Source organism: Sorex araneus, chromosome 3 (assembly GCF_027595985.1).
Source record: "Sorex araneus isolate mSorAra2 chromosome 3, mSorAra2.pri, whole genome shotgun sequence".
Lineage (NCBI taxonomy): Eukaryota > Metazoa > Chordata > Mammalia > Eulipotyphla > Soricidae > Sorex > Sorex araneus.
The window spans coordinates 112,407,724-112,421,055 of NC_073304.1; the positions used below are offsets into that span (position 1 = coordinate 112,407,724).

General features: G+C 56.3%; 1 protein-coding gene across 4 annotated transcripts in view; it reads right to left on the reverse strand.

The window, feature by feature from the left end:
• Positions 1–8,373: 8,373 nt before the first annotated feature.
• ZMIZ1 (zinc finger MIZ-type containing 1) overlaps positions 8,374–13,332 on the reverse strand; it is a 133,917-nt gene continuing 128,958 nt past the window's right edge. For 3 of the 4 annotated variants that reach the window (XM_055133900.1, XM_055133899.1, XM_055133902.1), the window contains 3 exons: positions 13,035–13,201; positions 11,576–11,827; positions 8,374–11,091 (listed from right to left, as the gene is read on the reverse strand). In XM_055133900.1, coding sequence (XP_054989875.1) covers positions 10,984–11,091; positions 11,576–11,827; positions 13,035–13,201 — 527 coding nt within the window. In that variant the 3' untranslated portion in view covers positions 8,374–10,983. The remainder of the gene's footprint in view (positions 11,092–11,575; positions 11,828–13,034; positions 13,202–13,332) is intronic. The other variant, XM_055133901.1, reaches the window with a different exon arrangement.

Sequence of the window (13,332 nt, forward strand, 5' to 3'; positions counted from 1 at the left end):
GGGGAGAGTGGGTCGGACGGGGCTGACGAGGGGCCGGGAGGAGCTGAGCAGGCTGGATCCATCGGTCCTCGGGAACCGCCCCAGCCAGTGCCGCCTCTTACACCAGGAGGTGTTTGGGTCGGAACCAGGACCTGAGAGACCAGCCAGAGACGGTCCACACCTGCACTTTGGGCCACGTGGCATCTGTTCAGGACTTTATCTGTTTCCTAACAGCAGACGGAAAACCTGAATTTCCAGGTTCTCTTGGGAACCGTGAGGTGTGAGAGGACCCGCTGGCCTCGGGTCTGGCTGGGGGATGCACGTGTTTGCCGTCAAGGCAGGCGAGGTTGGTCCCTAGACACGGTCACCTTTGACCCCCGCGACATGCCACAGGCAAGTGGGATAAACTGGCTGGCCCAGAGGGGGAGAGGGTCCTGAGGCCTGCTGGACCTCTGTCAGTCACAAGCACCTGGAAATGTGGAAGGAGGTGTGGCCACAGGCTCCGCGCTGAAGTGCTCTCGTGGCTCTGCCGCATGCTGGCATAGCCCAGGCCTGACAGCTTCCGCCAGGCGTGTGCGGCACTGCTGCTGAGGGGTGGAGGAGAGCTGGAGACAGGACGGCAGGAACAGCGGCCCCTGTACTGCTGATGGGATGGATGTCGGTGCCATGCTTCCTGCAAGAGAGGCCCGTCCAGCGTGGAAGTTCCTGGGGACAGTGGGAACCGCAGTGCCTTTGCACATCAGCATCATACACTAATTGTAACCAAGTTCCTAAGTGCTGATAAAAGATTGAATGACAAAAACAGTTTCCGGGGGCTGGAGCCATAGCAACAGCAGGTAGGGCGTTTGCCTTGCATGAGGCCGACCAGGGTTCGGTTCCCAGCATCCCATATTGTCCCCTGAGCACCACCAGGGGTAATTCCTGAGTGCAGAGCCAGGAGTAACCCCTGAGCATCGCTGGGTGTGACCCAAAAAGAAAAAAAAACCCACAAGTTTCCCAGGCTCACATGAATTATTTGAAGTGGCGGGTAAGAGATCAGAGATTCCTAGTTTTTACATTTTTCTCCAATTTCCTTTTTCGCACTTTGGGGAAGGGAATTGGCACACCCAGTGGTGCTCAGGCCTGACTCCTGGCAGGTTCAGGGGACCGTATGGGGTGTCAGGGATCGAGGCCAGGTGCTCCGCCCCGTTTCTTTCCTTACGTTGAGGTAATGTTGTTTACAAGGAAATGAATGACTGTACGCGTTAGGGCACTAAGATTCCAGCCGACACCTGCCACCCACGTGCCGATGCCTGTCACCACACTCCGTCGAACGCTCCCCTGCCAGTGCTCCCGTGGCTTCTGGCACCACGTGCACCCCATGCTCGCCTCCTCTGTGCAGGGGGCGCGTCTGGCTCTGGTCCCCTCCCTCGGGCTGCTCTGCGTGGCGGCAAACTGCATGCTGCCACCCCCTTTCGCCCGAATCGTTCCTCCCCCCATCTGTTTGGACGCTGGGATTCCGCCCAGGTCCCGCTGCAGTGCTCTCGAGCACTGAGCCTTCCTTTCCTCAGGGTCAGGGCGTCTGCCGACAATCGCGTACCACACCACACCCTGAGGCTTCGCCCAGACTCCCTTCCTGAGTCCTCAGAGTCCTGCTCCCCCGGCCTCCAACACGGCGCTGCCGGGACGGCCAGCCCCCAGTCTGCGAGCTCCGGTCCACCGCGGGGAAGGGCAGAGCAGGGCGCGGCTGACGGCCCAGGGTTCCGCCCGCCCCGAGGCTGCCTCCTGTGCCCTTGCAGGTTCCGCTGCCTTCCTCGCACTCTCCATGGAGCGGAGCCTGAGAAGGGCGTTGGGTGCAGGGGGAGAGGCAGAGAGCGGAGCAGGAACGTGGGCGAGGGGTGACGCTTCGACCCTCGCTTTGCTTGCAGAAAACAAGCACCATCTACATTGCTGCAAAAAATACCCCTGAGCCTCTAGTAGGAGTGTGTGTGTGTGTGTGAGTGTCTGTGTGTGTCTCTCTCTATGTCTCTGTATCTGTGTGTGTTTGTGTCTCTCTGTGTGCCTGTGTGTCTCTGTGTGTATGTCTGTGTGTATCTGTGTGTCTCTGTGTGTGTCTGTGTGTGCCTGTGTGTGTCTATATGTGTCTCTCTCTTTGTGTCTGTGTATCCCTGTGTATCTGTGTATGTCTGTGTCTCTCTGTGTATGCCTGTGTGTCTGTGTCTCTCTCTCTGTGTGCCTGTGTGTCTGTTTGTGTCTCTCTCTGTGTGTGCCTGTGTGTGTCTATGTCTGTGTGTGTCTGTGTCTGTGTGTGCATGTCTGTGTGTCTCTGTGTGCGTCTCTCTCTCTCTCTCTCTGTCTGTGTGTGTTCATGCATGGGACTTCCCGGCAAGGCAGCCCTGTGTCAGGGAGTTGTGAGCTGCTGCAGCCTGAGCAGTGTGGCCGTGGCAGGTGCCGGTGGCCAGGGGCAGAGAAGGTCCGCCCAGGGGAGTCGGCGAGGGAGAGCTCCCGAGGGGTTGTCATGGGCCCGAGAGCAGAGTGTCCAAAGCAGCGGCAGAGCCAGAGTGCACTGGGCCGGGCGTGCTCGGGCGCGGAGGACGCCCGACAGCCCCCGAGCGTAGAGCCAGGAGGAAGACTGAGTATGGTTATGGCCCCCATACGAATAGTTAAATACAAAGTAAAATGAAAACTTAGGGAAGCCCTGCCACAGAGGCGGGGCGGGGTAGGGAGGTGGGGGCGGGGGGTGGGAGGGATGCTGGGATCATCGGGGGTGGAGAATGGGCACTGTTGGAGGGATGGGTACTTGAGCATTGTATGACTGAAACGCAAGCATGAAAAGTTGTAAGTTGGTAACTACCTCACAGTGATTCACTAAAAATTCACTTGTATCACTTGTCATCTTCGATTTGCTCGAGTGGGCACCAGTAACGTCTCCATTTGTCCCTGTCGCATGCTAGTGTAGCCCAATGATATCTGCTCACTCCAGGAACAGGAAGAGCCTCAAACCGTTCATTCAGGGTTTTGATGAGTAAGTCTGACCATCTTGTTGGTGGGCGGCCACGCGGTCTTTTGGCGTCCTGTGGAATCCAGTCTGTAACAGCTCTAGCCCAGCGATCGTCTCTGAATCGCATTACGTGTCTGGCCCATCTGATTTTTGATGCCTTGGGAAACGAGACAGTGTCCCTGATTCTTGATTATCAAAGGAGGTCAGAACTCCGGATTCCTTCTCTCACCTGAGTGAAAGTGATGCTCCAAGCATAGCTCTTTCGATTCCTCTTTGGGAGACCTGAATAGCGTTCTGTTCCTGTTTGTGCAGGAACAGGTCTCTGAGGCGTATGTTAGTGCAGGAAGAACAGTGGAGTCGAAAAGAAGAGCCTGAAGCCAGAGGTTCTTCGTCCTCTTATCACTTCTTCAACGCTCCTGAAGGCATTCCACGCTGCTCTCTCCCTCCTGCGCAGCTCTGGCGCCTAGTCGCTGCTCATGTTGAGTTCCCGACCCAGGCACACAGAGCTGCTGCATTCGGAGATGCTCATTTCGGACGTCAATGACAAGGCAGTGATCACTGAGGTAAAGAGAGGGGTGCGGCAGGGTGATACCATTTCACCGAAACTCTTCAGTGCCGCCCTCGAGAACGCCATGCAACGACTGGAATGGGAAGGAATGGGAGTGAAGATAGACGGTCGGCAACTACACCACCTCCACTTCCCTGATGACATCCTTCTCATAACATCAAACATTAGCCAAACGGCACAAATACTGGCCGACTTCGACTGCGAGTGTGGAAAGGTCGGACTGTAGCTGAACCTCAGCAAAATGATGTTCATGAAAAACGAACTAGTCCCTGACGTACCATTTGCTCTCAACAGAATGAACATCTCCAAATAAAAAATTAAAAATAAGTAAATAAAATGAAAACTTAATATTGTTAGTATATTTGAGTAAAACCAGAGCTCAATGATCCTTACTGAGAGGGTGGCGTGCTGGAAGTCCTGGCCTGGCTGTCCGTTGTCTGGTCTGCTGAGAAACGAGTATCTGTTACGAAAGTAATGTCAGGTCTTTTATATTAGCTTTATCATCAGGTCTTTTTTTTTTTTTCTTTTTGGGTCACACCCAGCGATGCTCAGGGGTTACTCCTGGCTCTGCCCTCAGGAATTACTCCTGGTGGAGCTTGGGGGACTATATGGGATGCTGGGAATCGAACCCGGGTCAGCCGCAGGCAAGGCAAACGCCCTACCCGCTGTGCTATCGCTCCAGCCCTAATTTGAGGTCTTTTATTAGCTTTATCATCAAGTCTTTTAGAAAGCTGGTCTTGGTTTGAAGAGTCAGGTTTTCTTTCTCTTTTGAAAGCTTTGTTACTTTTTAAGAGGGCAATTATCATTTTGCAGCAGTTTGTGTGTTACAAATGTTTCATTTGAATTTTCAAAATATTTTCTTCGGGCTGGAGTGCTATACACGGGTAGGCGCTTGCCTTGGTGTGGGCTGATCTGGGTTCGATCCCTGGCACCCTGTGTGGCCTCGTGAGCCCTACCAGGACCCCTGAGCAGAGCCAGAGGAAGTTTTGCTGAACTTCCGAGGAAGCAGGACTCTGCGTGGTTGGTTTGTGCTTTGCAGTCCCCAAGCCCAGGGAAGCCCCCCCACCCCCCACAACATTTTTTGTTTGTTCCTGGGCCACATCCAGTAGTGTTCAGACTTACTCAGGGACTAAACCCTGCACGCAGGGGTCGCTCCTGCAGAAGCCCAGGGGACCAGGCGGGGGCTGGGGGTCGAACCATGCCCTTCCTGCTGCACTTTAACCATTCGACCTGCTGATCCTTTAGCCCGCTCTGGTCCCCCAGGACGTTTTTGTTTTGTTTTGGGGCCACGCCGGGCAGGGCTTGCTCCTGGTCCTGTGCTCTGGAATCACTCCTGGCAGACTTGGGGTACTGTATGGGGTGCTGGGGATGGAGCCCGGGTCTGCCGTCGTGTGCTCTCTGCCCCCCACGCCTGGATGTCATATGTGGGTGCCCGGGGCTCATGTGTGCTGCGACAGAACATGGTAGACTAGTGCTCTGATGCCAAACTTTTTCTACCCCGGATCCTAAAATGTTGATTCTCCCCACAGCCCCGCCTCCACTGACCACCCGGGAAACAATTAGGGGTTCTTCCGGGCCCCGCTCCCCACGAGTCGTTTTATTGCCCATGCAGCCCACTTGCTCCTGGAGATTTAATCCTGCACATACAAAAGCACATATGCACACATGCACATCCATGGACACACTCACACACACAGGTGCACACACATACACAGCACACACACACCCATGGAAACACATGCACACACAGGTGCACACACGTGTAGGATAACATGGGGTTTGTCCTTTTAACCTTGCCACAGGGAACTTAGTTTACCTTAAAGCAATGGCCTTTCTGTATGGACACAGAAAGACAGTTAATGTAACTTGGGAGCCGACTGACTCAATAATATTTACTCCTGGGCACCTGCTTTCTTGACTCAGTTGCCCTTAGTTCCTAGCACCCCAAAAGCAGGGTCCCGACAAGGGACAGAATGGACCCAGGGCAAGCTGCGAGCTACCCTGACATTGAAAATGGCCAGGCCAAAGTGCCACAGTACTCAACTATAAGTTGAGAGCATGGCCATAGACAAATGCTGTCATGATCCAAAAAGTAATGACAAGACTAGGACCCTGCTGGGGTTAGGAAGACTAACCTGGCCTGAGGACTGTGGGCTGGAATATATAGTGAATATCCTCAGGAAGAACCAAACTTTAAGTCTGATATATCTATTACTGTGCTCATACAGAATGACATTGCCAGAAATATTTGAAGTAGATTACTACAACTATTTAAGCGGATTACTAGCTGAGGAAGGAAGGGACACACCCTTGAGCAGACAGATCTACTAGTAATCTCCTTAGATGAGATTCTGTTAATCTTGAGAAATGGTCTTACCCTTTGTTGATTTGCTAATGTTCAACCCATCTTTGTGTTACTGCCCTATGTGATTGCTATATAAACGAAGACTGTAACAGAAGTGGGGGAAGACACAAAGAAGAGACAGCAGAGACAGAAGAGGCAGCAAGACAGAGGCAGCAGGAGAGAGAGAAGGCACAGAAGCAAGAGAGAAGACACAGAAGCAGAGACAGAGTTTCTTTAGCCAATCATCTGTTTTTGGGCACTCTGGTTTTTTCCATATTGTGGCTATTGTAAACAGAGCGGCAATGAACATGGAAATGCAGATGCCATCTCTACTATACCTTTTTGCCTCTCCGGGATATATTCCCAGGAGTGGTATTGCTGGGTCAAGTGGGAGCTCAATTTCTAACTTTTTGAGAATCAAAAACAGATGATTGGCTGAAGAAACTCTGGTATATTTACACAATGGAATACTACGTAGCTGTCAGAAAACATGAAGTCATGAAATTTGCATATAAGTGGATCAACATGGAAAGTATCATGCTGAGTGAAATGAGTCAGAAAGAAAGAGACAGACATAGAAAGATTGCACTCATATGTGGAATATAAAGTAGCTGAGAGGTACAAGCTTACAATGTTGAGATTCCTGGCGGACATTTCTCTGGACTTAGTTACTAAAATACTAAAATACAGAAATCCAAAACTATGCTGCTGCTAGTGCGGCCTCCTGACCTCATATCTCTTCATTCTCAGCAATGGAAAACAAATTACCAAATGCTTTCTTTTCAGCAGATAGACTTTAGGGGGGGAGAAACTCCAAATCAATAATAGTGAATTTTTTTGTTTAAATATTGAATGTAATCAAAGTAAAGTGAAAGTAAAGTGAAATCTACCAGTTACACATGCGGGGTGGGGGGCTGGGGAGGTGGGGGGAAAGGGGGAGGTATATCGTGATTCTTGGTGGTGGAATACGTGCACTGGTGAAGGGAGGGGTGTTTGAGCATTGTATAACTGAGACTTTAACCTGAAAGCTTTGTAACTTTCCACATGGTGAATTAATAAAAGAATTAAAAAAAAAAAAGAAGCAGAGACAGAGAGAGGTCGGAGGAGACCAGAGGAAGACTACAGAGACAGAGACAGAGAGACAGAAGAGAGCACAGTGGCATATACAGAAGCAGAGCACAAGGAGGCATCCCGATCCGGTCCATACACAGCAGCTCGAGAGCACCGAACACAAGTGGTGCGTGCAAGAGAGAACTGCCCCGCGAGCCCTCGAACAACACAAAACACACATTGCATTTCCCCATCCCGCGCACTTACATCTTTGAGTTTTTTACACACACATGCATGCCATACACACCCATGGAAACACATGCACACACAGGTCCACACACATGCATGGCATACACACACGCACACCTGTGGGCACAAGCATGCACACACAGGGGGACACACATGCATGCCATGGATACACATGCACATCCACGAACACATGCATGCTCATGGGCACACACACATATGAGCACATGCACAGCTATGAGAACATGCACAGCCATGAGCACACCATGGACACATGCATGCACACAGATGGACACACCCAAAGGCACATGCACACACAGGCATGTGAACCCACACAAGGCACATATGCATGTAGGCACACATATATACATATGGACACGATGCATACACACATCACATACAGGCACACATGTACACACATGTTCACATGCATGCAGGACGGCTCACTCATGATCTTCAGTCTAACATATATATTCCCACAGATATGCTCCAGGGGGCTACTCTGGGGTGTTGTCAGCCCCCACGTGCTTCTCTGGACAGGCTGTCTGTCCCCAGTCCCATCGGAGGGCAGGCGCGGAGCGGGGAAGGGCCCTGTGGCCAGGCAGGGGTCAGATTCACCCAGGCCTGTGTATTGGCTGCCCGGGGCTCTGGGACCGGCTGCAGCAACAGGACACGTGCCGACCTAGCACAGGGTCAGCAGGGCATGGGACGCACTGACCCACTGTGGGTGCTAAGGGGGTGTGCAGAGAGAACTGGCCCAGCCCTGGGCAGCACCCTGAGGTCAAGGAGGTCCTGGTGCCAAATTCCAGAAAAGCCAGAGGGGCCCTCCCACAGCCTGGACAGGAGGCACTGGAGGGCTGCCAAGCACTCAGCCTGGCCGTCCACCTTTCACCACCAGGTGGCCTTGGTTCTAGAACCTTCTCCTGGGCAGGGGTTCACCCAACTCCGAAGCTAAAATGCCAGCTTTGCTTCCTCTTTTTTGTAAGGTGATCAGGCAGGGGTGGTCGGTCAGAAAATCAAAGCAAACCACTCCGTTGCACCCACACAAGAGCTGATTCGCCAAACCTTTGTTTTTGTCCATTTATTTAGAAAAAAATTAACATGGGCAAATGAGATTCCTCAGTGTTACAACAGAGTATAGAAATGTCTAGCAGTAGTCAAATAATTTGATCTTTAAATACAAAATAACCACATGAACACCTAATATACAGGTTTCATCTGAATACATATTTATTAGATAAATATTAGAGGTGTCACATCATCTAACTACATACAGCTTTGCAAGACTAGAAATCACAATTAGTTTCTGACCAGTTTAAAGTATGAAATGATCGCAATTGTACATGGGTGTACAAAGACGGCGGCTTCGGCGGGTCACTGCAGGCTGCACTGGGGTGTGGATGTGGGGGGGGGTGTGTGTCACCTGCGATCATGATATCAAAAATTATACAAAGTATGAATTTGGTTACAATTTTCTTCTGAAATCCCCGTTTTTTTTTTCATTATTTCCATAGCACCCTAAAAATACACAGGTGGCAGGACCAGTACACTGAAGCTAAGTAGTACATGTAGGTAAAATAAAAACAAGAACAGAACAAAAAAAAAAAATTCCTTTCCACACGGGGTCAGAGTATATTACACGGAGGGGACGGGTGTGGCGAGACCTCACAACGCTAGCAAACAGGGTCTAGTTTTTCCACGTTAAAGATGGAGTTCCAAGCCTTTTTTTTTTTGTTTGTTTTGTCTTGTAAAATAAAAACAATACACATTCCAGGGGCAATGAATGCATCTGTTAACTCATCTCTATTGCTCATTTACATATATACACGTCCCTTGGGGGCGCTGCTGGGGCTGGCTTGTGGCTCTTGGGGTGGGCCGGGGCGTCAGGGGCTCCCAGGGGGAGACAGTATCAGAGGTTTCTTCAAAACTAAAATGGCTACGGAACATGACGCGTGGGTAAAGCTTCAAACCAGGAGGTGGTGACTGCCCGGCTGGCCTGCTGTCCACGAGGCTGGCCTGGCCAGGCCTGGGGCGGCACGCCGAGCCCTCGGGTTGTGTTTTTTGCTGAGGTGACTTATGGCTCCAAGTGTCGTCAGGCCGGGGAGGCAGGGCCCGGGGTTCCAGGCTGCCCTGAGGAAGGGCTGTCTTCACTGGGTGCGTCCCGGGCACGCGTGTACTGCGGCCCCTTGTGACCAACAGGAAGCCGCCCCCAGCCCTTGTCCTGGCTCCGAACTCCCCTGCCCCCAGCGCTGGCTGCAGACTTGGGAAGCTGGGTGTGGTGACTGAGTGGGGACACCCCTGAGGCCACACGGACCCCCGGGCCTTCTCGGAAGGGACAGCCCAGCAGGAAGTGGGGTGCCGAGGGAGGCGGGACGGGCCATCCCAGATGGCTGATGCGGCAGGCAGGGCCACCGGGCGGGGCTGCCGAGTCCCTGGGGACAGCTGTGCTGCCCGGGGCGGGATGGCTCTGAGTAGCGGCAGCGTGGACGCCGGGAGCGGGCCTGGCACTTCCTTCCTCAGCGGATGGACAGACGGCCCTGGCGACATTTTTGTTTTTGTTTGTTTTTTAAAAAAAGGACTCGGTCTTTGTCACTGAGTCAAGGTCGTTTTAAAAACACCAGCAAAGGCTATAACCAGGTCATGAAAACGTTGAATATTATCAAAGACAATACTAAAATATTCACAAAGATATTTACAAAAGCAATTCTTAAAATAATTGATTTGCATACTGAACACCACGCTGTCAGAAAAAACTTCAACAACGGGACGAAGGGGGAAAAGAAGTGGGGAGGTGGCTGGCAGCTTCCCAGGGCGGCCAGTGGCTGGGCGGCAGTGGGGCTGCCATGGCGGGTGGACGAGGGAGTGCTGGAGGCCCCCAGCCCAGGAGCCGGCGTGAGACAGAAACCCACAGCCCAGGGCAGCAGCAGGGGTGATGCCACCAACACAGACTGGCCCCCCGACCCCACTGCGGGTAGGGGCGTAGGGGGTCTGAAGCAGGACGGATGCAAAGCGCCCCAGAGACCCCAGACGGGGGAAGCAGGAAGACTGCTTCTGAGGGGGGAGCAGGGGTGTGGGGGGAAGGGCAGGGAGGGGGACATCAGGGGGTTACGGAACCTCTCCCAGGGGGCTAGGAGGCAGGCCCGGCCGGTGCACGCAGGATGGGCAGTGGTGGACACCGGGTGGAGGCTGGACTAGCTGGTGCCTCTCCAGGCCCCCCCCCCCCCGACTGTGGCCAGATCTGGGGACAGGGGAGCCGGGGTCCCATGGAGCAGCCCGGGAGAGGCGGGTGGGAAATGGCTTCTCGCAGGCAAGTGCCACGCTCTAGCCTCTAGCCGGGGCCTTTCTACATGGGAGGGGCCTGAAGCAGAACCAGAAGCTGTTTCTCCTGCGACCCCCCGCCCAGCTCAGGGCGGGGTCACTGAGTCCAGGGGCCCCTTCCCCGGCACCCCCCACCCGTCTGCTGTCTCTGCTTGAGGGGACGCGCGGGCGCCTTGCGTCAGAGTCCGGCGGTCGGGCGTGCCGCAGACCACGGGAGCATCTGCTCGTCCGGAGTTTGTGCTTTTCTGTGGTGGGGGCTGGCACAGGGCTCTCCACGGCCAGGCATGCCGCTTCTCTAGGCTCAGTCACTCGGAGAAGGCTCTGGGCACACGGTCAGGCCACCGCGCAGACACCAGGGGCCCCCGGGGGCCGGCACGCGAGGGTGGCTGTCACAGTGCCCCCTCCGCCCTCCACGCGGGGAGACCCCACGGCAGGTGTGAGGGGCGGCTCTGGCGGGGCCAGTGTGGGCCGTGTGGGGCGGGTGGGGGCCCGAGGGCCTCAGTTGTTCTCGAAGAGAGAGAGGAGGTCGTCGTTGCTATTGCTGGGCAGGTCGGGGGGGTCCAGGTACGAGAGAAGCTCGTCAGGGTTGGTGAGTTCCGGTAGGAGCTGGAAGGGAGTGCAGGAGCCCGGTGAGGGACTGCTGCCCGCCCCCGCCTGAGCCTGGCCGGCAGGGGATCTGCCGCGTCCTTCCGCCTGCAGGGGCGGGCCCGCTGCCCCCGGGAGTCTCACACGGGGGTCTTCCTGGGGAGTTGGAGTGGACCCCAAGCCCGGCCCCCACTGTGCCCACCAGGGCCCTCAGAGTGAGTGATGGAGCAACAAAAGCAGCCGGGCAGGACACGACACAGGACAAGAAACGGAGACAGACAGACACCAGCGAGACAGACGGGTCCTGGACTCAGCCTGCCCTGCCTTGGGCGGGTGGGCGAGAGCAGAGGGGGGCGGGAAGGGATACCACCTGAGGGGACAGGACAGGCCCGTGCTGGGGGCCATGGTGCGGCCTCGGGGACAGGGCGGACGCCTGGAGCTGGCCCCCCCGCCCCCCTCGGGGCCTGCACCTGACACCACCCAGGGGCTGGAGACCCCGACTTACATCCAGCGAAGGCTCCGGCATGTCGGACGCTCCCTGTGCTCCGGCCTGACCCTCTAAGGCTGAGGAGGGGTTAAAGGTCAGGTCGCTGTGAGGATGGTTGCTGGGAGCGGCCTGAGGCGGTTGCCGGGGCGGCTGGGAAGGAGGAGCCGCGCCGTGGTGTAATGGGGGCCCTGCCTGGCTGCTGGGGTGAGGGGCGTGCAGGCCTTGCTGCATGGAGGGGTGGGGCTGCTCAGAGCCGCCAGCGTGGGGCATCTGTGGAGGAGGAGAAGCAGGAGAAGAGGAAGGTGAGGTGGCGGCACAGCGACGGCGCCTGGAGAAATGAGAACCAGACAGAGCCAGGGAAGGCCAACCCCACACAGCCGCCGGGGAGACAAATCCCTCCACAGCTGCTGGCCGGAGGCCTGACCCAAACGGGGGAGCCCAATCAGAGGGCGTGGGGCAGGGGCAGGAGGCCAGGCCCGGGCGCACACACGACAGACAGCATGGAGGTGGCGTGCAGCTGGAGGGGACAGCCCAGCCGTGCCTCCCGAGGCTGCCGAGAGGGTGGCCACCGGGCTGCACTGGGACACTGGGCTGGGGATGCCGGGGTGAACGACCACACGGACACGAGCTGGTGACACAGGGGACCACGTGTGGCGAGAGCTGCTCCCTACCTGCTCGACACCCAGGGCCCCCGGCCCGAGGAGCCCAGGACTGCAGCCACCGGGGGCCTCTCGGGCCTGGGCCCTGTGGCTCTGGCCCCCCTGCCCCCAAGGGGTGGCCCACTGCCCAGAGGCCACTTCCCTCACCCTAAGACCCGCTCCCAGGCACCCCTGCCGTGCCATAAGCTCAGTGCCCGGCCTCCCCACCTGGCTGGGGCCCTGGGGGCCGGCCGATCCCCAAGGCTGGCTGGTGGTGCCTCTTAGTGCCATCATCTGTGCAGGGCAGCCTGGATAGATCTAGACCCGGCGTACTGTCCCTGGCACCCTGCCAGAGCCCCAGGCCCAGGAGTGCCTGGCCACGGTGGGGACTGGGCCCTGTGGGAGCACCTGGGGGTGCTGGATGTCAACTCGGGGCAGTCAAGGAGCCCCAGTGGCCTGGGGGAGGGTCTGGGCAATCTCCCAGGGCTGGGGGCTGAAGCAGTTACCACCAACCAGGTCCCTGTCGGGCGGCCCAGGCTACGGTGCTCCAGGGAGGAGGGACGGCCCTCCTCCAGATGACCGGGCCAGGCCACAGTGGCTGCCCACGAACCCCCAGGCAGAGGCCACGCCTGTCTCTGCACCTGGCTGGACCTGCCCAGCAGACTGGCCCGGGCAATGCTCACTGGACAGGACTCAGAGCAGCAGGAGGGCGGCCGAGACGCGGGACCCGCAGGGGCCACTCAGCACCCAGCGCATGAGTGTGGAGGGGGCAGGAGCCGATTCCCCAGGACGTGCAGTGTGCCGGGCACAGACCCCTCCCCCGACTCCCTGGCACTCACGGTTTCCTGCATGGAGTGGCTGAGGGGCTTCTCGAGAGCGGCCATGTTGCTCGGCATGTCTGGGGGGTGGGAGAGTTGCGGGGGGCCGTGCATGAAGTCATTCATGGGTGCTCCTCCGGGGTTCCCGTGGGGGAAGTCAAAGTTGCCGTGGGCCTGGTAGTTGTTGCCTGGGGGGGGGTCACAGACAGGGGGTCACCTGGGGGCAGGCTGTCTGCAGGCAGAGGGTTCCACAGCCATAAAAAGGGGCGGGATAGGAGAAAGGGGCAGAGGGCAGGGGACGGGGGTGAGGGACGGGGGG